Source organism: Xenopus tropicalis, chromosome 2 (assembly GCF_000004195.4).
Source record: "Xenopus tropicalis strain Nigerian chromosome 2, UCB_Xtro_10.0, whole genome shotgun sequence".
In the NCBI taxonomy this organism is placed as follows: Eukaryota; Metazoa; Chordata; class Amphibia; order Anura; family Pipidae; genus Xenopus; species Xenopus tropicalis.
The window spans coordinates 163054664-163080595 of NC_030678.2; the positions used below are offsets into that span (position 1 = coordinate 163054664).

Sequence of the window (25932 nt, forward strand, 5' to 3'; positions counted from 1 at the left end):
TCTAACCCTAGAACAATAGGTGCACAACCCTCATTAACATTTTATAAACAAGTAAAACACTGATTAAAAAAAGTTTAATTTATATCTTATATATAAAAAGTTTTTACCTCATATTTGCATTGCTATGCTAGTTTTAGCTTAATCAGTGAGGCAATAATAACATTTTGTGTGAATATATTGTAAACATTTTTATTAAAAGGAAAAGTAAAGCCTCCCAGGCAAAAGTTTAGTTTTAGCAGCAGTGCCCCCTCTTTAACCACTTCACTGACATTTTCCCCAACTTATCTGTGCCCCCATAGCATGTCCAGAACTACAGAGCTGCTTGACAGCATTGGCCCCACCTGTTCCCAGCAGCCATCTTGGTGGCACATACACACCGGCCCCCAAACTGGGATATTGGGGTACAGGGTTGGACTGACCCCAACAGGGCACTGTATAAAAACCCAGTGGGCCCTAGTCCTCTTGGACCTCTATTCACTGGGCATGTTGGTGTGTGGGCCGGATTGCTGCTGCCCAGTAATGAGTAGGGGCTAGAGAAGACTGTAAATCTTGTTACAGGAGTGGAATTACACAGAAATATAGAAAACATTAGAAAGCCCAGATTGTCCTGAAAAAATGATGTATAGTTTCCCTGGGCAAACTAAAATTACCCCTCAGGAAATGCCCCAAAGTGAAATGACAAATGGCATATGAAATGCAAAATCCTACTGGTAAAATCCTTACCCCAAGGCTCCTGTAGCTGTGGGACTGGGTTTGATGGCACCGACAGATTTACTAACAACTAAAGGCAAATTCATAAAAAAAATGTCGGGAAAACGACAAAATCTGAAAACTGTCTGTTTAAAAGACAAACTCACAAAAGTGGAGATAGATGTTTGTGAATTAGGTGGAAAATCCGACAAATCTATCTCCACTTTTATTGTGTCGGAATATCACCACTTTTGTGAATTCCCCCCTGAGTCAGCTTCCTGCTGATTGGCATAGATCCACATTCCTAAGGGGGGGGGAGTGAGTTCTTAGCATTCTTGAGGGAGGGGGTGCAGGAGAGGGGAGAGAGCAGAAAGCTTCGTGTCTCTGGCACATGAATTACAGACACAAGAAATCTTTTGACAGAGGACTCAGTGCAGCGTTTCTGTGAGTGCTTATGGCTGTACTTACATAGACCTTTCTGATAAAGCTTACTTAGTTTTTACCTTTCCTTCTCCTTTAACTTGTTTTCTATCATTCTAGGAGAAACCCTCCCCTTGGGCCATATCAGCCAATGCCCATGCTTGTTCGTGTGATTTTTTTATGATGTTGCTCTTATAAACACTTATAACGGCAGTGTAACAAGTTTATCTTTTAAATCTTTTTTATTTTTTTTGCTGACAAGCTGGCATATGAAATGGCCCTACGGCACGGCACAGCAGCAGAACACTTCAATGTATCATATACCATACTGATTTTTGTAATACAAGCATATTAATTTTGCTTTAAATACATTTGTATGTTTCTCGCAGGGAAGGTAATTGCATTTCTGTTGCAGTAATAGCACATAATAGTACCTTTCACTATAAAATTATGACGGGAACAACAGCTCTGTAGCAGATGTGCCTAACCTCCATCATTACAACTAATTCTTGTTACATGTAGGCTCTTCTCTACTTCTTATATCATTGGATGAGTTGTCTGTTGGAAACTACAAAGCTTTATTGGTAATCAGAGAAACAAACCAATATGTGACATATATTAATTACTTCTTTCTTATTTATTATTCTCCATAGTATCCCAAACATCTACAACAGGGGTCCCCAACCTTTCTTACTCATGAGCCACAGTCAAATGCAAAAAGACTTGGAGAGCAACATAAGTATTACAAAAGTTCATGGAGGTGCCAAATAAGGGCTGTGATTGGCTATTAGGGGCCTCTATGCACCCTATCAGCTTACATGGGCTTTATTTGGTAGGAAATATTGTTTTTATTCAACCAAATCTTGCCCCCAAGTCAGGAATTCAAAAATAACTCCCTGGTTTGGGGGCACTGAGAGCAACATCCAAGGGGTTGGGGAGCAACATGTTGCCCCTGAGCCACTGGTTGGGGATCACTGGTCTACAATAATAAGTGCCACTCCTCTTTCTATAAGAAGGCCAATAGTTCTCCTGGCATCCAAAGGAAAACTAATAGGTTTGTCTGCTTACAAGTCATGGAACTATTACTTTACAAACTTGCCTTCTCATTACCCATTGGCTGTTGCTCAGGACAGGAAAGCAAAGTCCTTGCTCATTAATGTGATCATTTTTTTTAACCAAATTACAGTTGTACTGTCTAGTAAAAAAAGTTCAGAGTAATTCATCTTTCAAGGATATAAATATATATAAAGGCTCCTGAAGGGACTAGAATAGTAACTTGGTCCATCTGTTGGCAATCTGCAATTTATTAAGATTCAAGATGGCATTTTTACATAATATAATAATAAAATAAATACATTTCCATCTACAATATATGCCAATTCATTTTTTTTTTAAACAAAGTTTCCAGATTCAACAAAAACATTTTAAACCTTTCAAAGATAAACTTCAGCAACTAAAAACTGCCGGGTTTCCATAGACGTCATTTACAGCCTCATTTAAACAACAACATTATATTTGTTTGTGATTTTTTTAAAGTTTTATTTGATTGATTATTTGAAATGCCATCGCACATATCTGTCAATTTGCCCGCTCGTGTAAAACTGGAGTTTTTATATTATTGTACCCAAATTGTTTGTTGTTACATTATCAGTGACAATTATAGTCAAAGATAAGAACAACAAAAAACTTTTTAAATTGTAGAAATAAAATGTAAAATATTTAAATGAGTCATGGTTTTTGGTAAATGATAGTAACATATTCTTATTATTTATCTTATTATCTTATTAAATATCTTCCTATTTATAAATAGATTGTATTTAGTGATGAGCAATTTTTTTTTCCCAGGCATGGATTCAAAGCGAATTTCCGCAATTCACCATTGATTAATAGTTTCACGAAATTTCAGAGAAAATTTGCCATCAAAAAAGTCACAGTTGCGTCCAAATAGGCGTGGTCCCGTCAAAAAAAGATACATGCAACAAAAAAAGACACGGCGACAAAATAAGACGTGGGCAAGTTGTGCTACAAACGCGTTTTGTGAATTCTCCTGTCCTTTCGCGAATTTTCTGACAAAATTCTAGTTGCATTGAAATTTGGGTCATTTTCTTGTTTAACTAAATTAATGTAATTTAATGTTATTTAAGCCTTTGCTTAAATAACTAGTCAATTATGAAAGGTGACATCTGTTTGGGATGAGCACACTTGTGGCTAAAGGTGGCCATACACCAGCAGATCCGCTCGCTTGGCGATGTCACCAAGCGAGCGGATCTTCCCCCGATATCCCCACCTACGGGTGGGCGATTTCGGGGAGCATTTAGGTAAAAAAAAAAATAATCCGATCGGATTATGTGGGCGGCAATGGGGCAGTCGGATCGGGGACCGCATCAACGAGCCGATGCGGTCCCCGATCCGACCGGATTTTCTAACTTGGCCAATCGAGATCTGGCCAATTTCAGGCCAGATATCGGTCGGCCAGGCCGCTCTGCCCTGCCCATACACGGGCCGATTAGCTGCCGAATCGGTCCAAGGGACCGATATCGGCAGCTATAGTCGGCCCGTGTATGGCCACCTTAAGGCTAATGTCCCATGGAGAGATTAGAAATTAGATTTCAGACAAAAAATTAGATTTCAACAAGGGAGCGATTCTATTTCCCACAGTCAGCGCTTCATAATAATTCCCAGCATTTCCAATGGGGAAATTTGCAAACTATCTCAGCGACTTCCTGCTCAATGGCTTTGTAAGATCGCTCAAAATAGGGTCTGATAGTGATTCGGAGCGATTTGCAACTTGAAGTAGTATCTTCGGTTTGGGTACTGGCGATTCATATTGTTTTTTATTTAGCGACAAAACAAGCGACTTGTCGCTGGAACTCGCAGCGACTAATCTCTCTGGGGGACATTAGCCTAAGCTGATTTTTGTATATGGAGAAAGTTTTATGAATCTGCATTAGAATTGTGCTATGTATTTGCTTCATTTGCAAAAAAATTGCACTTTATGGAACGGAAAAAATGCCAATTGACTTTAAGGTCATTGGTGTAAGAAAAAAAGTGACTCCAATGCACTTGGCCTGAGAAAAAAAGGCCATTGACTACAATGCATTTGGCCCTAGAAAAAATGGGGCACAAAAACACCAATTGACTTCAATGTATGTGGTAAAGTTTCTATATTTTACATTTATTTTGCAAATAAGGCAGTTTTGCTCAGCACTAAATCTGATTTTTCTTAAACAAAAGACCTCAATCTATTATCTGCAATTAAGAGACCTGGGGGAGGGATTCCTATGCTAGACATATAAATAAAGCATATATTTGCACTCAAAACCACCTAAATACATATAAGTAGTGATGAGTGAATCTGACCCATTTCGCTTCGGTGAGAAATTTACGTGACCATGACTTTTTTTTGATGCGTGACAAATTTTTCGTGGCAAATTTATGCAGAAGTTTTGCAAAACAACTCACGAAATTCGCTGCTAATCCATGCCTGGCAAAAAAAAACGCTCATCTGTACATACAGTATAAGACATGCACAAACTCGAGGGTGGCCATGTTATGCTGTTTTATTGCGAACTATTCTTGGAAATCAACACTTACACATCCAAAGTCTTCTTCTGCTGCTCAAATGACTCAAGATGTTAAACTACATATGTCCACTTTACGTATTTGTTGGACCGTTACAATTATAATTTTTTCAGGAATACATTTGAACTTGTACCTGTTTTTACTGTCTGCCAACCAAGTGAAAATGGACTTCGAGCTTGTAAATTGTAACAAAGAATAGGACTGTGATTCTCAGCTCCGGGACTCCATGACAGGGTTGCAGTACTTTCAGTTATTTCTTCTACGATGACCACTCCCGGAGGTCCAGGTGGGCCTGAAATGAAATATAGAAAATGTTATTATCAAATCTGATGGTGAGAGCCAATCCTCATATCTGTAATCTTGTACTGTAGTCTTTTTCCACAACTCATTCCTTCATCTCTTCTAACTGACATAAGAAATCCCCAAATCTTCTAACGTCTGTCACATCTCTGCTCCATTTTTGCATGGAGGCACACTGTACAGGTATTGGACGCCTTATCTGGAAACCCATTATCCAGAATGTTCCGAATTACAGAAAGGCCATCTCCCATAGACTCCATTTTAATCAAATAATTCACATTTTTAATAACAGTTTCCCTTTTCTCTGTAATAATAAAACAGTACCTGTACTTGATCCCAACTAAGATATAATTACCCCTTATTGGGGGCAGAACAGCCCTATTGGGTTTATTTAATGGTTAAATGATTCCCTTTTCTCTGTAATAATAAAACAGTACCTGTACTTGATCCCAACTAAGATATAATTACCCCTTATTGGGGCAGAACAGCCCTATTGGGTTTATTTAATGGTTAAATGATTCCCTTTTCTCTGTAATAATAAAACAGTACCTGTACTTGATCCCAACTAAGATATAATTACCCCTTATTGGGGGCAGAACAGCCCTATTGGGTTTATTTAATGGTTAAATGATTCCTTTTTCTCTGTAATAATAAAACAGTACCTGTACTTGATCCCAACTAAGATATAATTACCCCTTATTGGGGGCAGAACAGCCCTATTGGGTTTATTTAATGGTTAAATGATTCCCTTTTCTCTGTAATAATAAAACAGTACCTGTACTTGATCCCAACTAAGATATAATTACCCCTTATTGGGGGCAGAACAGCCCTATTGGGTTTATTTAATGGTTAAATGATTCCCTTTTCTCTGTAATAATAAAACAGTACCTGTACTTGAGTTTAAATACTGTTTAAATTATTTTCTTAGTAGACTTAAGGTCGGAGATCCGAATTACAGAAAGACCCCCTATCCGGAAAACCCCAGGTCCAGAGCATTCTGGATAATGGGTCCCATACCTGTACTTACAAACAACCATTAGCAAACATGAAATATTTAACGCATACGTTCCACTGTAGTAAATAATTCCTTGTGTTTTGCTGTGCTAGAAAGCATAGATTCTGTTGTATATGGAGAATATTAGTATATTGCTGACTGTAAACAACATTGATTTCATTAGATATTAATAATACAAATAACCCTATGGAGGATCTTTACTTATTTCCATATAAAGGTATGTTTTCTACAAACTAATACTAATAGGAGGTGGCCAACAACCATCTAATGACTTTTATCATTGAAAGTCAGCACTAATGGCTTGCTACTCCATAGACTCCAATCTACAGATGGAATGTACCATATTGCAAGGAAATTGGTGCCAGAGGGCATTATTAATGTATTATGTAAGCTTTCCATTCATTCAATTAAAGGCGGGTTTTGAATAAATAAGCAGAGATCACACCTTTTGGGCTTATTTTCTACAGCCTGCGTTCCATCTGTATACAGATGCCAAGTTGTTACACCATCTTAGTCAGTAATGTCCTGTTACCATATATATATATATATATATATATATAACATTTATTCTCTAATGCCAGCCCTGTTATAAAGCACAGATACAGATATTGTCTTACTTGACTAAATCTGTTAGAAATTGAAACTTCTAGCACATTTTGAGTGCCGTTTGTACTTATTCAGAGAGGTTGTTGAAATCCTTAGAAGAGCCGTATTAATATTTATGGGTAAAATATAATTTTGCTTGAGGGCAGAAGGTTAAAAAACCAAAAAACTTTACCATGTTCACAACTGTGGTCAATTTACATTGATCATCAATCTCTGAACAACTTGAATGTTTTAAAGTGGACAGTGGATTAAATGGAAAGAAATGATTCAATTCTGGGATTGAATATGCAGTAAAAGTCTCAAAAATACTAAACGGTGAAATTACGAAACGGAAACCGTTGACAAATGTGTGACACGTCGGCTGCGAGATGCCATTTGTTTCCTTCCAATAGCATTTCATTTTATATTCTGCTGCTATCATTCATACAGTCATTGTCGAATTAGGAATCTTTTCAGTGGGTAAGGTTATATTAGCCAGGAGAATGAGTTCCAGATAATAGAAGTGCCAACATCATAAAATATCTTACAGTGAATTCTGTCACAAACTAAATGCCATGTAACATGGCCAGAAAATGGCTTTCTTAATCCAATTTGTAGTCACTCATTCACTTGAAATACTGATGACTTTATATTTCGACTATTACAATTTCCTGCTAAATAGTATTTTTTTCTTTATAACGATGTCTGTAAGGAGGTCTGTAAGGAGGATAAATACTGATTGTATGTTTTGTGTTATTATTGCTTGCTTTTTCCCAATATGACCAATAGGTGGCAGCAGAAACCATTTAGATAGGAGCCAGCAGGGGGCACTATAGCTAAAATGGTATAAAAGGGAAATGAAGGGGGACCAAGTTGGAGAAGGAGAAAAAGACCAGATGCTGTGAGTAGAAGCAGGCCAGAATAGGTAAGTGGAAATGTGTAGCAGGCACTAAGGGGCACATTTACTAAAATTCATTTTTTCTGGCTTTGAAAGTCTTATGAACTCGACATGGTATAAATTCGAATTAAACTCAATCATTGCTGTATTTTTTTAGTTGAAATGGACGTTCATTTCCATAAATCTTTTTAATTTTTTCCAAACAGGAATTGCTCTAGCAGCCATTTTAGGAGCATTGGCACTCATTCTTGGAAAACATTGTGTTTAGGTTTCAGTTGAAACTGGGTGAAACTGAAAACAATGATGGGATTAACTTCCCCTTGAAAGGTGTGAAACTGAAAACAACAAGGGGATTAAATTCCCCTTTGAAGCTGGGTGAAACTGAAAACAATCGGGATTAAGTTCCCCTTGAAATGGGTAAAGATGAAATCAATAACCTCTTGTATCGGTTATTGATTGCTTTATATGTTACTCTGTATGTCCAATGTATGAAATGCAGTAATTCCTTGTAGAGTGTAAGCTCTTTTGGGCAGGGCTCCCTTCCCCTCCTGTATCGGTTATTGATTGCTTTATATGTTACTCTGTATGTCCAATGTATGAAATGCAGTAATTCCTTGTAGAGTGTAAGCTCTTTTGGGCAGGGCTCCCTTCCCCTCCTGTATCGGTTACTGATTGCTTTATATGTTACTCTGTATGCCCAATGTATGAAATGCAGTAATTCCTTGTAGAGTGTAAGCTCTTTTGGGCAGGGCTCCCTTCCCCTCCTGTATCGGTTACTGATTGCTTTATATGTTACTCTGTATGTCCAATGTATGAAATGCAGTAATTCCTTGTAGAGTGTAAGCTCTTTTGGGCAGGGCTCCCTTCCCCTCTTGTATCGGTTACTGATTGCTTTATATGTTACTCTGTATGTCCAATGTATGAAATGCAGTAATTCCTTGTAGAGTGTAAGCTCTTTTGGGCAGGGCTCCCTTCCCCTCCTGTATCGGTTACTGATTGCTTTATATGTTACTCTGTATGCCCAATGTATGAAATGCAGTAATTCCTTGTAGAGTGTAAGCTCTTTTGGGCAGGGCTCCCTTCCCCTCCTGTATCGGTTACTGATTGCTTTATATGTTACTCTGTATGTCCAATGTATGAAATGCAGTAATTCCTTGTAGAGTGTAAGCTCTTTTGGGCAGGGCTCTCTTTACCTCCTGTATCGGTTACTGATTGCTTTATATGTTACTCTGTATGTCCAATGTATGAAATGCAGTAATTCCTTGTAGAGTGTAAGCTCTTTTGGGCAGGGCTCCCTTCCCCTCCTGTATCGGTTACTGATTGCTTTATATGTTACTCTGTATGTCCAATGTATGAAATGCAGTAATTCCTTGTAGAGTGTAAGCTCTTTTGGGCAGGGCTCCCTTCCCCTCCTGTATCGGTTACTGATTGCTTTATATGTTACTCTGTATGTCCAATGTATGAATCCCACTTATTGTACAGCGCTGCAGGATATGTTGGCGCTTTATAAATAAATGTTAATAATAATAATAATAATAATAGTCTTGGACAGGCCATGTTCCTTACCACCACAAGCAGGAAGGGATCTAGTTTTGAAAAAGAAAAACTTTGCAACTGTACATCCTTAACTTAGATTTCTCTACTGCAATATTTGCCTCCTGAAGGGAACCAGACAATTCATACTCCCACCCATAATCCTATAAGGCATCATCAGACGTTCTGCACAATCCACCCCGATGGCCTTTAGCCATTTCCCCATGTCCCTTAGCAATACAGCTAAGATTGGCTTCTCAACCATATCATTTCATGTCTGGCTATCTCTATTAGTGTCCACCACAAACCTAGATCCCATGTCAAGTTGTTCTTATTTGTCATAAATATATTGTATGATTGATTTGAAAAGGAAACTAAGGTCCAAAGGTCTCATTGTAAATAAACTTTTGATTGCTTTTGTGAAATACTTTATATGTTGCTCCAAACTTCATCGCCCTTCGCTCTGCATACATTTTTTAGCGAGAGACATGGCAATCTTTTATTATATTTTTATACGTTCTGTTCTTGGGCAAATTTTGTGGACTGTTTTCCAAAGTGCTAGAAATAATGTAATGCCTTTTTATGATAATGCATCATCATCAGAACAAAAAATAGACGTGTAAGTGCATCCGATTTTCTGGTAAATCAACCGAGACGCTTAGGAATGATAAGAGAGAAGTGTTGTGCTTTATTCCATGCATTGATCATGAGGTTAGGCTGCTGTGAAAGGGCATCATTTTGAAGATTAACATCCTGGCAGAGAGAACACTATCTAAGCAACTTTTCTTTTTCCCCCTCATAATGTTCTTTTTTTTATTTTTAAATATTTCTTTTCTGCAAATAGTGCGTTAATTTGAATGAATGAGATGTATCTCTACATCCTGAAAGATTCAAGAATTGTTTGCTAAGAGGAAATGACTAGGCAAATCCTTTTTTATCTAGCTGCAAAATAAAACTCAACCTGAATATTAAGCCCGAATCTGATTATTATATTTTGTGGCCTTAGGAAGGTGCTTGACCCGACTATTTTTAATACAGGTTTGCACGTTTGATGGCACCGGCTTTAGAGCTTCAAAGGATCAAAAAAAGTACATCATCTACACCACTATGTCAAGTTGCATTATATCATAATTAACATTTAAGTAGTCTACTTTTAAAAGTCAAGTTTATTTTTATCATTTGAAATTCCGAGGACAACCATATGTACATCAAACTAGTGGCCCAAAACCAACATAAAATGACACAGGAGCCACTAGTGTTTTGAAGTAAAGACTTTGATGGGAGAAGAGACAGAGAAGACTTGCAATGAGACACTAAAACCAGTATAATAAAGCCAGAAACAGCATGGACTGAAAGCACAGATAGGAAGGAATACTTCAAGGGTAACCAAAGTCCAGAGACAGGCAAAATTCAATACAGAGTTAAAGAAGAACCAGACACAGGAGTCAGGTTCAAGAGTCAGGTACAAGTTCAGAGGGCCTACCTAGCAGGGTGACTAGCAGGATAGGAAAACTGGGAACAGGCAACTGCTAATATCAGATCAGGAATATATATGGGTTTTGGGAGTTCGCTACAGATTGGCTGCCCCTGCCAATAAAAGCAAAGCAGCTGAGTGTAACTGACAGTACTAGGGAATGACAAAGGAGCCTCAGAGGAGGGTAAACCTATACTTGCCTTTAAGGCAAAAGGCTGCAATACTGCAGGTACCCAGTTCAAACCAAGCAGAGGAAAAGCAGTGGAATGATTCCTTACACCAGGGATCCCCAACCTTTGAGCCACAGTCAAATATAAAAAGACTTGGAGAGCAACACAAGCACCATAAAAGTTCATGGAGGGGCCAAATAAGGGCTGTGATTGGCTATTAGGGGCCTCTATGCACCCTATCAGCTTACAGGGGGCTTTATTTGGTAGGAAATCTTGTTTTTATTCAACCAAAACTTGCCCCCAAGTCAGGAATTCAAAAATAACTCCCTGGTTTGGGGGCACTGAGAGCAACATCCAAGGGGTTGGGGAGCAACATGTTGCCCCGGAGCCACTGGTTGGGGATCACTGGCCTATACTATAATCATATAATATAATCATCAGTACTATAATCATTGTAATGTTCCATAAGCAATAACTTACACTGTAAGGGCACCAATCACTTAACCACACCAACTTAAAAGATGACAGTAATTTTCAACACAATTTACAACAACTGATATCTAAAACAATAATGGGAAATAACAATAAAGCTGTGGGTAAAGATGTGAGTAGTTCTATTTCAATAAAGTTGAAAAGTTGAGTTCCTGGTTTAAATATGTTCAATATAATAAAAATAGCGCTACCATTTTAGAACATCCCCTATACCTGGTATTCTTTTGCAAGGATAACCTATTTCCTAATCCAAACTGAATCTATTAACAGTGACAATGAACATAGGTTGTTTATAGCCAGAAGCTGCAACAGATTACACTTACCCTTTTTATATTGTACTATACCATAGATCAAGCCATTAGAAATGATATCCCAAGTTTTCCCTTGATATTAAAAGCCATCAAATTCAATCATCTATGCTACAGTTTTCACTTAATTTTAGGACCATAGGCTCTGTCATTCCCAAATGGTCACATCCTCATTACGCACAATGATTCTGTTACTCGGAGCTCACAAACACGGGTACTGCGGGTAGCGCCAACTGACAAACAAATACATCATACTTAGTGGAAAGGTTATTTGTCACTTTAGATAATGGTTTTTCCTTGTGTTAACACAGGTATGGGTAGAAACCGACGCTGGGTTGGTGTATATATACGACAGAAAATGAACAGCCAAAATGTGTTATATTATTGGCTAAGTAAGATATATGTTCTGTTTCCTTGGAATTGCTTCCTTGTAGTTATTAAACAAATGTTACAATTTCTACTGAAAAAGTTGGTCAGATGAGTATGTTTTTAGATACACTGAAAAATAAGTAGAGGTATGGAATCTATTATCTTGAAACCAACTTCAATATAGTGAATGCCCTTATCCACAGAGTCTGGCTGCATGGATTCATTGTAAAGGCAAAACAATATGCCATATTGAAGACGACTCTTTATACCAAAGCTTCTCAACCTGTGGGTCGAGACCCCTTTGGGGTCACAGAGGCTGCCTAAGACCATCGGAAAACACACATTTCCGATGGTTTTAGGAATAATTTTATGGGTGGGGGTCACCACAACATGAGGGTCGCGGCATTACGAAGGTTGAGAACTAGTGATGGGCGAAATGTTTCGCCAGGCATGGATTCGCAGCAAATTTCCGCGTTTCGCCATTGGCGGTTTGTTTCGTGACACGAATGAAAAAATTTGCCACACGTCCAAAAATTGTCGCCGGCGTCAAAAAAGAACATTCGTAGGCATCAAAAGAATAGCTGTGCGACAAAATAATAGCCACGGGCAACAAAATAATAGCTGCGCAACAAAATAATAGCCGCGGGCGACAAAATAATAGCTGCGCAACGAAATAATAGCCGCGGGCGACAAAATAATAGCTGCGCAACGAAATAATAGCCGCGGGCGACAAAATAATAGCGGCAGGCGACGAAATAATAGCTGTGGGCGACAAAATAATAGCCGCGCGTCGAAATAATAGCCGCAGGCGACAAAAAAATAGCCGTGCGACAAAAAAAGCCACGGGCGACAAAATAATAGCCGCGGACGACAATTTTTTTGCCGCACAACATTTTTGCCGTTTCGCGGATCTTTTGAAAGATTCGCAAATTTTTTGCCGAAGCGAAACGGAACAGATTCGCTCATCACTATTGAATACCACTGCCTTATACAAAAAACTCCAGGCTCCAGCCATTCCTGATGAAAAGATTCCTTACCTGTAGGTTTTTTAATTGATGGTGCAAAAATATGATTCAATATAAATAATATTCTACAGGGGAGCAAAAGACTTCCTATAAAATGGCTTTGTTTTCGAGGTCTTTACAGGGAAAGGTTACATTAGTCAATGTGCTGTTTGGTGATATGCAGGGAGAACAGTAAGGGGCATATTTACTAAGCAACTTTGAGATAAAGTCAGATTTTTTTCTTACTTCTAAATAATTTTGAGATTTACAAATGGGTTTTCGCCAGAACTCAATTTTTTTGTTATTGTTCCCCGAAAGATGTGAGTTTTTCGAAAATAACTCCCATAGAAGTCAATCCCCTCATTGGTTCCAGTTTCACCCAGCTTCAAGGGGAAATTAATCCCTCATTGTTTTCAGTTTCACCCAGCTTCAAGGGGAAGTTAATCCCCTGATTGTTTTCAGTTTCATTCAGCTTCAAGGGGAAATTAATCCCTCATTGTTTTCTGTTTCACCCAGCTTCAAGGGGAAGTTAATCCCCTCATTGTTCTTAGTTTCACACAGATTCAAGGGGATGTAAATCCTCTCATTGTTCTGAGTTTCACTCAGCTTCAAGGGGAAATTAATCCCTCATTGTTTTCTGTTTCACCCAGCTTCAAGGGGAAGTTAATCCCCTCTTTGTTTTCAGTTTCACCCACCTTCAAGGGGAAGTTAATCCCCTCTTTGTTTTCAGTTTCACCCAGCTTCAAGGGGAAGTTAATCCCCTCTTTGTTTTCAGTTTCACCCACCTTCAAGGGGAAGTTAATCCCCTCTTTGTTTTCAATTTCACCCAGCTTCAAGGGGAAGTTAATCCCCTCTTTGTTTTCAGTTTCACCCACCTTCAAGGGGAAGTTAATCCCCTCATTGTTTTCAATTTCACCCAGCTTCAAGGGGAAGTTAATCCCCTCTTTGTTTTCAGTTTCACCCACCTTCAAGGGGAAGTTAATCCCCTCATTGTTTTCAATTTCACCCAGCTTCAAGGGGAAGTTAATCCCCTCTTTGTTTTCAGTTTCACCCAGCTTCAAGGGGAAGTTAATCCCCTCTTTGTTTTCAGTTTCACCCACCTTCAAGGGGAAGTTAATCCCCTGATTGTTCTCAGTTTTATTCAGCTTCAAGGGGAAATTAATCCCTTCATTGTTCTCAGTTTCACCCAGCTTCAAGGGGAAATTAATCCCTTCATTGTTCTCAGTTTCACCCAGCTTCAAGGGGAAATTAATCCCTTCATTGTTCTCAGTTTCACTCAGCTTCAAGGGGAAATTAATCCCTCATTGTTTTCAGATTTCACCCAGGTTTAAGGGGAAGTTAATCCCTTCATTGTTTTCAGTTTCACCCACCTTCAAGGGGAAGTTAATCCCTTCATTGTTTTCAGTTTCACCCAGCTTCAAGGGGAAATTAATCCCTTCATTGTTCTCAGTTTCACTCAGCTTCAAGGGGAAATTAATCCCTCATTGTTTTCAGATTTCACCCAGGTTTAAGGGGAAGTTAATCCCTTCATTGTTTTCAGTTTCACCCACCTTCAAGGGGAAGTTAATCCCCTCATTGTTTTCAATTTCACCCAGCTTCAAGGGGAAGTTAATCCCCTCTTTGTTTTCAGTTTCACCCACCTTCAAGGGGAAGTTAATCCCCTGATTGTTCTCAGTTTTATTCAGCTTCAAGGGGAAATTAATCCCTTCATTGTTCTCAGTTTCACTCAGCTTCAAGGGGAAATTAATCCCTCATTGTTTTCAGTTTCACCCAGGTTTAAGGAGAAGTTAATCCCTTCATTGTTTTCAGTTTCACCCAGCTTCAAGGGGAAATTAATCCCTTCATTGTTCTCAGTTTCACCCAGCTTCAAGGGGAAATTAATCCCTTCATTGTTCTCAGTTTCACTCAGCTTCAAGGGGAAATTAATCCCTCATTGTTTTCAGATTTCACCCAGGTTTAAGGGGAAGTTAATCCCTTCATTGTTTTCAGTTTCACCCAGCTTCAAGGGGAAGTTAATCCCTTCATTGTTTTCAGTTTCACCCAGCTTCAAGGGGAAATGAATCCCTTCATTGTTTTCTGTTTCACTCAGATTCAAGGGGAAATTAATCCCTTCATTGTTTTCTGTTTCACTCAGATTCAAGGGGAAATTAATCCCTCATTGTTTTCAGTTTCACCCAGGTTTAAGGGGAAGTTAATCCCTTCATTGTTCTCAGTTTCACCCAGCTTCAAGGGGATATTAATTCCCTCACTGTTTTCAGTTTCACCCAGCTTGCTGCTGGAGCAATTCCTGTTTGGGGAAAGTAAAGAGGATTCATGAAAATCTGTTTTCAAGTGTGCAAAAAAAATCCCTAACTGTGCCAGCTTTTTGCACTTTGTACGTCGCCTTCCTTGCTGTAAATACTCCCTAAAAAATAACTAAAAAATGTTATTTGCCAGGTGAAAATTCTTAGAATGTTATGTCTATGTCTGCTCAGTTATTTATTTTAGTCAACATCTTCACTTGACAGTCAATAGCCCGGTCAATAAATATAAAAGCCGCCCAAACAAAGAAACTTTATGCACCCGTCTGTTTTGCTTGAAAACAAAGATAACTGATTCCAAATGCCTGACATTTATGCATATCGTTCTGCTTGCTTTGTATTGTAACCTGGGATTAAAATGCATAAACCTTTAACATCTCAACAACTCAGAAACATAAATAAGCATATCCTGACGTTCACTGAGATAACATATGATAAAAGGCTTTGCTCCCTGGGAAAGACTGATTCACAAGCAATATTTTTATGTTAATATATTGAAATTGAACATTTTGCATTGTTCAGATGCTTCTCCGCAGTATCCCTGGTGAGGAGTTGGGCTAGTGTTTCAGGTATTTCTATAGTGTGTTTGCCCTGCCGCAATTATTTGTTAAAAATGTGAAACAGTGAGGCTGACTGCATTTAAATGTTTAAACTAGCACTAGGGGTGTTGTGTTGAGAAGGGTATGGGACTGCACAACTTAACATATAAAACAGCTTCAGCAAAAGAACTATTGAGTATGAACATGTTTATGGGTGAGCAGCTCCACACAAGCATAACATCATGGTGGTTAACGCAGAGCATTGACTGTAGTAGTGTAAAAGACACCTCCATAGGATTCTGGGACAAGTTCAGTAAGGGATTGGGCTTGAAAGTCTGCCAAAAGAGTCTGGGTTTAGCAGATGCCAGAGAATTTGGCCAGCTTTAATGTGTAAAGATAAGTGATAAGTGCCTAGATAGTGGGGGGCATGGTTTGGGCTATGGCCCCAGGTCTCAGTGAGAACAATTCCGACTTTGTGGCATCAGTTTGGTATAAGACCTTACCTGGTAAAGTGCAATATTGCTGCACAAAGCCAAATCTGTTGCTGAGATGGGACTGGAAGAAGATGAGTGTCTTGCACTGAGCCCTGCTTCAACCCAACGGAACAACTGCAGGATGAATTAGAAAGGCTTGATCCCCAGTATCAGTGCTCAACCTCACTAATGCACTTATGGATGAAAACAAATCATGCTAACAATGTTCCAACATCTAATAGAAGGCCTTTCCTGAATAGTAGAGGCTTTATCGCAACAAAAGGAGGGCCATCTTCATGAATATGGAATATGATGTTGGGTAGGCAGGTGTCTGGAGACTTTTGATAGAATGGCGGAGTAGAGCATGGAGACTTGTAGATAATAAATTGAGTTTAATGTTTTGCAGCTGATGAATTAATATATATCAATATGTAATGTCTAACATACAGTAGGTATTACCCTCACAAAAATCTTATGCTTGAAGAATATATGGGCCTTAATTATTTGTTGTATTTGTGGTTCAAAGCACAAATATGGAATCTATTTGGTACAAGCTGAAAGCTATAGACACCAAGAGAACCCTTTACCTAACATTATCTTTTGATTACATACTAATTCCAGATTACCTTTTGTTATCTAGCCTGATGAATTGTACCCAAATATGCTGATATTGATGCTCAAGGTTGCCCAATGGGAGTGAGCCAGGAACTGGGCAATGGCAGGGCTATGATAGGGTTAGGAAGGAAGTGAAGGGGGCATATTCTCTTTAACCATGAACAGCTCCTGCCCTTCCCAGAGCAAAAGGGGTAGCATAGTAAGGTGTGGGGAGCCTGTGATAGGGTATAAAGTGTAGAGCATAACCTACAGGCCAAAGTGGGGCCAAAGTGATGAAAGGGGCCTGGTGCAAGGGGCATGAGTTATGGAGGAAAGCAGCACTTAGGAGGGACAACAGACAGACCCCTCTCTTGGAAGTTAATTGTTAAATGTAATTGTTTGCATTGCCTTACACTTAATTGATTTTCAAATAAGTTGGTTTATGTATGTAAATTTGATATTAAACCAGCTGCGGCCTTTTTCACTGAAAGTATTTCCAGGTGTCTAGTATGTTATCTTAATAGAAAGGGGAGAAGATTGTGGTTGCTGTCATTGATGCTGCCCTTGTCATGCACAAACAACTGGCGATTTGGGGGCAATACAGTAGCTGGCAACTATAATGGCAATGTAGGTCTGAGACAAATGATGCATTCTCTAAAATGGCAAATTGTTCCAATTGTTGTTATTAATGAGGTCCATGGTCTGTAGTGTAGGATCTGAGATATTAATGGCAGTCTCACACTCTATATCTAGAATCCCTGCCATGACATAATAGGACTTTCAATTTTGCCGCTGTATTCCTTGTGTTTTACTAGCATATACAAACAAATTGTGTCTCTAGTACCTTTATGATCAAATTCCTTTTGTTCCCTGTATGCATAGCTGTCTTATATTGAATGAACAAGCTGATAGCTTCATGTGAAATATAGGTGCGTCTCGAGAGTGCACTTTAAGTGGAGGCGATGGATCATCTCCAGCAAAAATGATTAAGCACTTCAAAAAATAGTGAATTTATAACATCTCCGCTCTTGACAATGTCATCTAGGGAATAATGATCAAACCTTGCAAATGGAACAAAATATTTCATTCAAAGAAATCGGAAGCTTGTCACGCCATTCCGTGATTAATGGCCTCGTTCATTGCAACACATCTCAGAGTGCTAATTGATTTTGCCTTGTTGATTACACCTGAAATGATTATACCAAAATATTAAAAAGATGCATTCATAGATTATTTTATATTTTTTCAATAACTCAATGTTAAACTGTAGCGCTGCTCGTGTATTTAGCTTTATTAGTAATGGATAGAACTGACACTTTTCCAAGCTTAGCAGTTAGAAGTAATGGGCCCAGAGAGCAGAACTGGCTTTGATGCTAAAGATCTTTACATTTTGCATACAAGTTTTTTTAATTATAGACATTGGTGCTTACTTCTGTCGCAGAACCATTTTCAAAACCTCTCCTGTATACACAGGGTCGGACTGGGCCCCCAGTCCGACCTTTGCCGGCGCTCTCCCTTCTGACTGTTCCTCCCCTGACGCGTTCAATTTATACGCGCTTGGGGAGGACGTCAGGTGGGGGCCCTGCGGGGGGGTTAGGGGGGCCCCTGGGGGGGTAGGGGACACGGCTGGCTGGGGCACCTGCAGGGCCCCTGGGGCGGGAGCCCTTGTGGGCCCTGCACCCCCCAGTCCGACCCTGTGTATACAAACATGGCTGTGATAATGTATTATCATAAACTACCATTTGGTCAGTGCTGTCTAACGTTTTCCATGTAGTAGTAGTAGTGGTAGTAATTATTCACACTTTAAAAGATATCATACTAAGAAGCACCCCCAGTTGGCTATAAAAGTCTCAAGAAGGAACACTTCCAACATTCTATCCTCCAGAAATAACAGGAATTGCTCCAGCAGCCATTTTAAGAGCATTGGCACTCTTGGAAACAATAATGTGTATAAGTTTCACTTGAAACTGGCTGAAACTAAAAATAATGGGGAATTAAGTTCCCCTTGAAAACGTGTGAAATAGAAAACAAAGTGGGGATTAAGTTCCCTTTCAAGTTGGTGAAACTGACAACAATGAGAAGATTAACTTCTCCTTGAAAGGTCAAGGACTGGTTGTCACTGACTATTCTATTTCTCTACTATCCTATGCCTCCATAGGACTTAATGGTATTTGACATATCAAACCTGATGATTTTTTTTTTTTAACAAAAAAGAAAGTTAACTAAACATTAATAAATCACAAATTATGGGAGTTATTTTTGAAAAACTCAAATTTTTCTGGGAACAGTAATGAAAAAGTGGGCCCTCCACTTCCAGAAACCCAGAACAATTATCTATTCTGCTCTTCTAAAACCAGTCCTGGACCCACAAGAGGCAGAGACACAAATGGTAGTAGTTTCCCATAATAACTGTGCATGACAATACTCCAGTTTAAAGCTGGCCATACACGCACCGATAATATCGTATGAAACCACGTTTCGTACAATATTCGGTGCGTGTATGGCAAGTCGGTGAGTCGATCGATATCGCAGGAGGCGGGTTAAAAGATTTTGATCGGGCGCCATAGAAGGCGCTTGAGCAAAATCTGCCGTCAGGGCTGAATCGGCAGAAGGAGGTAGAAATCCTATTGTTTCTACCTCCTTATCTGCCATTTCAGCCCTGAACATTAGTGGCGGATTTAACGATGGTCGCACGAAAGATCGCAAATCGCCACGTGTGTGGCCACCTTAATGCTTACCGGCCATTAACCTATTTGCTCATTGATAAATAAAAATGCTATCTTATAAATTGTTTATCATCTTCTGTTTTGCATAGAAAATATACTATAAGGGTACCATGAATATTTGCAGGCCCGTTTCAGCCATACTTTCCCAGCTGAGCACCATAACATCAAAGCCATGCCAAGAATCGTCTCCACCGTAACGACAATAAAGACTTACATGTCTATGCAATAAATTACAGTTTGTATACTCACCCCTAACTAGTACTTCTGCCTCATCAGATACAGTGTCCGCTGTGGTCTGCACCCTGCAGCCGTATCTCCCAGCATGCATCAGCAGAATGTTCCTAATCATTAAATCTGCAGAAGACGCTTGCTGAAAAAGAAATAAATTGGCTTTAAAATGTGTTACAGTTGCCCACTGCTAAGGTAACTGAGCATTAATCAACAGTAATCATATGTTAAGCCTAACAGAGAACCTTTTGTGTGCTTTAAACTGTCATAATGCCTTACGACTTGAGCTGGGCTTCATGCCGCCCACGGCGTAATCGTGCTGGTTTGTAGCTTTTGGTATGTGTTAGTGTGAAGTGGCATTTATGTTTGATATTAGAGCTTTGGGAAGAGAGAAAACAAAAGAGGAATACATGTAAATAAACATATATTATAAAAAAAATCACTGTTAGCATTAACTAGCTCTTGGCAGGAGAGTGATTAGGTTGCTATGACCATTCATTAAAGGTATTAGTCACCAACAATAGCCCTAGCACTTCACATATTTCCTCTAATTTCCATTGTGCCTGTTCTTACATATCTTACATGATTCCGACAGAAGTGTGCTTATTGATACTAGGGAACCCTGGAGCTACCCCCAGTCAGAATGTACCATTAGGCCCAGGGTTCCCATACTGAGCTGCATCAATTGGAGCAACAAAAAAACTCACATGTTAAAGATGGTTTAAAGCCATGCACTGGAAATAACATAGGAACAAAGGAAGGGATCCCCAACCTTTCTTACTTGTGAGCCACAGTCAAATGTAAAAAGACTTGGAGAGCAACACAAGCACCATAAAAGTTCATGGAGGAGCCAAATAAGGGCTGTGATTGGCTATTAGGGGCCTCTATGCACCCTATCAGCTTACAGGGGCTTTATTTGGTAGGAAATCTTGTTTTTATTCACCCTAAACTTGCCCCCAAGTCAGGAATTCAAAAATAACTACCCGGTTAAGGGGCACTGAGAGCAAGATGCTGGGGGTTGGGGAGCAACATGTTGCCCCGGAGCCACTGGTTGGGGATCACTGTCATAAGGGGCCATTTATGACTGAAAGGCAGGATGCAAAGACCAAATAACAGCCATATGTTTTTGTACCCTGACTTTAAGGCTAGATGAACCTCAAAAAGCAGTGATCCCCAACCAGAGGCTCGAGGGCAACATGTTGCTCCCCAAACCCTTGGATGTTGCTCCCAGTGGCCTCAAAGCCGGTGCTTATTTTTTAATTCCTGGTTAGGAGGCAAGTTTTGGTTGCATAATACCATGTGTATTGCCAAAGTCTCCTGTAGGCTGCCAGTCCACATAGGGGCTACCAAATAGCCAATCACAGCCCTTATTTGTAACCCTAGGAACATTTTTCATGTTTGCGTTGCTCCCCAACTCTTTTTACATTCGAATGTGGCTCACAGGTAAAGTCGTAGTCACATCATTCATGTCAAAATGGTCACGGTCAATGCAAAATAGGTGCACTTGCATCAAAATAACTCAAAGAAGAATTTTCGCCATTTCCCGAATTTTCCTGTCATTTCACACATTTTCCAGCATGGCAAAACAATACAGATTCACTCATCACTAGTTTTAACACAATCAAGTTTTCAAGATTCTAGTTTTTTTTAACAAATAAGAGCATATTCGAATCTAGTGACTTTTTTTGCATTTTTTTCAAATTAAATAACCTTAAAAATGATTTTATTTTTGATAAATCAGCCTCCCAGTGTTCCATCACTTAATTAATACTGTAGCTGTAGCGGTGAGTGAATTTTTTCGCTAGGCATGGATTTGCAGCGAATGTGCGCACAAAAAAAGTTGCGACCGCTTCAAAATAGGCTTGGTTGCGGCAAAAAAAGATGCAAGAACAAATAAAAGATGCAGGCGACAAAAAAAGCCGCGTGACAAATGCTGATTTTTGACCGTTTCGCAAATTTTTTGTTGAAGAAAAACAGGACAGATTCACTCATCACTAAATAGCTGTGATCTATGTGCAACATCCCATTGCATTACATAAAGTTCTATCATATAATGTAGTTGCAATGGGATTCAGCCAACATAAGATTCTTTTACAAAGTCTTTGTAAATATGTTAACTTTTTTAGTAGGGTAACCGTAGCAACAAAATATATTTCAAATAACAAACAAACGTGAAAATTCAGAGAGTGTGCCTATCCGAGATTCATTATCAAGCCAATCTTTTACTTTCACCTGTATATATTCTTTTTGGCTTGTTGTGTGATGAAGACCAGATTGAATTCATATTTTGGAACAAAGGAGAAATAACTTTCTTTGCCCCCTTCAGAGATCCCAGCTGGAAATTTAACCTAAATACTTTAGGTTAAATCCAAATATTTATCAAAGAATATCAATGTAGTAGTTTAGAGATGAAATGCACTATGTTGTACGCTGGTCTTTATATTTGTTCTTTGCTTTATGTTGAAAGGGTAGTATAAAAATGTTTCTGCAATCGCCAGTTCTGGCCCCTTACATTAATCAGGGCCCATTGATTTTACGTTTTAGAAAGATACAGTAACTAAAAAAAGAGTGTTTCTTTTTAAAGATTTGTTTTAGTCAGTCTCCTTTAGAGGTAAGGGTATCTTGGCATATAAAACATTATCTGGAACTTATTGCCTTAATTCACAGGATAGATATATAAGAATAATACAGTACAGGTAATTAGCAATGGGCAAAATAATTCGGCAGGCATGGATTTGCGGTGAATTTCCGCAGTTCGCCATTGGAGGATTATTTTGGATAACGGATGACAAAATTTGCGGGCAAATATTCAAAAACAGTTGTGCGCAGAAAAAAAATTGCGTGTCAAAAAACGTGACGCTCGTAAAATGTTTTTATTGTAATGTAGACAGAATTTTAAAAATGTTAGTGTTTCACAAGATTTTTTTACATTTATTACATTTACAGTATGTGAAATAAATGTGATCAAGTTAGATTGACTGTTCAGTTAGGAATTAGTGATGAGTGAATTTTTTCACCAGGCATGGATTTGCAGAGAATTTCCGCATTTCGCCATTGGTGAATTGTTTTGCGAAACTTCTGTGAAAATTTGCAGTGGCAAATTGGGCGCAAGCGCAGCAAATTAGACATGGTTGCGTTAGAATTGGGTGCGGTCGCATCAAAAGGTTAATATAAATGAAAAGTAAGTCTAAAGGCATTCTTTTTAAGTACTTACTGCATATCTAAATTCCCAGATCCCTGCTTGCTTCTCTGAGATATGGTGCTGGCAGCCTACAGCAGTGTGAAGCCTACAGTGACATCACTGAAATCTCTCTCCCCTTCCTGTAGGTGCCAGCGGCAGCCTTCCTATTCTCTGAGCATGTGTGTAACTTGATCCTGTCTCCTGTTCTGAGCTACACATGCCCACCAGCCAATCAGAAGCGGATCTGGCAGAGGGGGGGAGGGGAGGGAATGAAACACATGTGCAGTATGAAGCAAGGAGGGAAAGGAAGGGAGAATACCTTTTTAGAGATGGCTGCCTGTTCTAGAAAATGTGAGTAAGTGTGACTGAGTAAATATCTGATTAGGTGAGCCAAAAGTGTGGCGTTTTTACTAAACAATAGGAGGGCTATTGGGCAGTATGCTTTTTACATTGTGACTTGCATTCTCCTTTAATGTTTGTTTTCTTTCAACTTCTAGCCTTATTTTTCTATTTTTCTCCTACTTCATTTCAAGTTCAAGGTTTTTTTTTAATGTATCTGTAAATAAAGGTAAGTCATTTTAGAACAGATAAAAACTGAAAACACCATTGGAGCCGGTTATTGCTAATTATTGCCAAATCCTCTGCTTTGGAATCACGCTTCTGTGTCAACAAAGAACTATTTATAAAATGTTCAAGCGATTGTTAGTCGTCTCTGTTGGACTCAGTAAAGACCAGACAAACGTTGATTCTTCATGCTGGCATTATTAGAATATTGAGAATAATGTCCTCTCAGACAGACTGCCCCTGCTGATTTAAGTCGTTCTAGATTCGAAATAATATGAAAACTAACAATGAGAGCTTGTGTTTGTAACCAGAATTATGGGAAATGAGTTGGTTGGGCCAAGATAATCATGATTGTATTTTTTTTTTTTGAGAGCTCTTAAATAAGATGATTAAAAATAGCGATGACCGAATCTTTTCCGTTGCACCTCGACAAAACGGCAAAAATGTTGTGTAATTTTTTGATTCTCACAACAATTTTGTGTCAATTTTTTTTGGACGCAGGTGTCAATTTTTGACACAGGTGACAATTTTTTGGATGCGGGCGACAATTTTTTGATGTGCGGCAAATTTTTCCACGCCGAATCTTGTTGCCCGTCTCGTAAAAAAATCAGCCAATGGCGAAACGCCCGCATTTTTGATGTGGGCAACAATTTTGTTGCCCCTTTCGCAGAAAAATCCATCAATGGCGAAATGCTCGCATTTTGGATGTGGGCGTCAGCAAATTTTTCCAAGGCAAATTTTGTCGCCTGTTTCGCAAAAAAATCCACCAATGGCGAAACCCCCACATTTTGGATGCAGGCAACAATTTTGTCACCCATTTCGCAAAAAAAATCCATCAATGGCGAAGCGCTCGCATTTTGAATACGGGTGACAATTTTTTGATGTGGGCGATGTTTTGACACGCAGCTAATTTTTCCATGGCAAACTTTGTCAGCCATTTCGCAAAAAAATCCACCAATGGCGGAATGCGGAAATTCGCAGCAAAGCTATGCCTGGTGAATTATCGCTCCCATCACTAATTAAAATATTGTCAATTTTTGACACAGGCGACAATTTTTTAAATGCGGGCGACAATTTTTTGATCTGCAGCAAATGTTCCCCTGGCAAATTTTGCTGCCCGTTTCGCAAAAAAATCAGCCAATGGCGAAATGCCTGCATTTTGGATGTGGGCGTCATTTATTTGGGTGACAATTTTTTGACGCGCAGCAAATTTTTCCATGGCAAACTTTGTCGCCCATTTCGCAAAAAAAAATCCACCAATGGCGAAACGCCCGAATTTTGGATGCAGGCAACAATTTTGTCACCCATTTCGCAAAAAAAATCCATCAATGGCGAAGCGCTCGCATTTTGAATGCGGGTGACAATTTTTTGATGTGGGCGATGTTTTGACACGCAGCAAATTTTTCCATGGCAAACTTTGTCAGCCATTTCGCAAAAAAATCCACCAATGGCGGAATGCGGAAATTCGCAGCAAAACTATGCCTGGTGAATTATCGCTCCCATCACTAATTAAAATATTGTCAATTTTTGACACAGGTGACAATTTTTTGGATGCGGGTGACAATTTTTTGATATGCGCCAAATTTTCCCATGGCGAATTTAGCTGCCCGTTTTGCAAAAAAATCAGCCAATGGCGAAATGCCCGCATTTTGGATGTGGACGTCATTTTTTTGGGTGACAATTTTTTGACGCGCAGCAAATTTTTCCAAGGCAAATTTTGTCGCCCGTTTCGCAAAAAAATCCACCAATGGCGGAATGCGGAAATTCGCAGCAAAGCTATGCCTGGTGAATTATCGCTCCCATCACTAATTAAAATATTGTCAATTTTTGACACAGGTGACAATTTTTTGGATGCGGGTGACAATTTTTTGATATGCGCCAAATTTTCCCATGGCGAATTTAGCTGCCCGTTTTGCAAAAAAATCAGCCAATGGCGAAATGCCCGCATTTTGGATGTGGACGTCATTTTTTTGGGTGACAATTTTTTGACGCGCAGCAAATTTTTCCAAGGCAAATTTTGTCGCCCGTTTCGCAAAAAAATCCACCAATGGCGGAATGCGGAAATTCGCAGCAAAGCTATGCCTGGTGAATTATCGCTCCCATCACTAATTAAAATATTGTAAATTTTTGACACAGGTGACAATTTTTTGGATGCGGGTGACAATTTTTTGATATGCGGCAAGTTTTCCCATGGCGAATTTAGCTGCCCGTTTTGCAAAAAAATCAGCCAATGGCGAAATGCCCGCATTTTGGATGTGGACGTCATTTTTTTGGGTGACAATTTTTTGACGTGCAGCAAATTTTTCCAAGGCAAATTTTGTCGCCCGTTTCGCAAAAAAATCCACCAATGGCGGAATGCGGAAATTCGCAGCAAAGCTATGCCTGGTGAATTATCGCTCCCATCACTAATTAAAATATTGTAAATTTTTGACACAGGTGACAATTTTTTGGATGCGGGTGACAATTTTTTGATATGCGGCAAGTTTT

The 25932-nt window shown here is 39.2% G+C and overlaps 1 protein-coding gene across 1 annotated transcript in view; it reads right to left on the reverse strand.

Annotated features, from left to right (window-relative positions):
• Positions 1–25932, reverse strand: part of cntn5 (contactin 5) — a 778158-nt gene that overhangs the window by 64590 nt on the left and 687636 nt on the right. The window contains exons 17-18 of the mRNA XM_018091747.2: positions 19722–19842; positions 4826–4984 (exon numbers count right to left, since the gene is read on the reverse strand). Coding sequence (XP_017947236.1) covers positions 4826–4984; positions 19722–19842 — 280 coding nt within the window. The remainder of the gene's footprint in view (positions 1–4825; positions 4985–19721; positions 19843–25932) is intronic.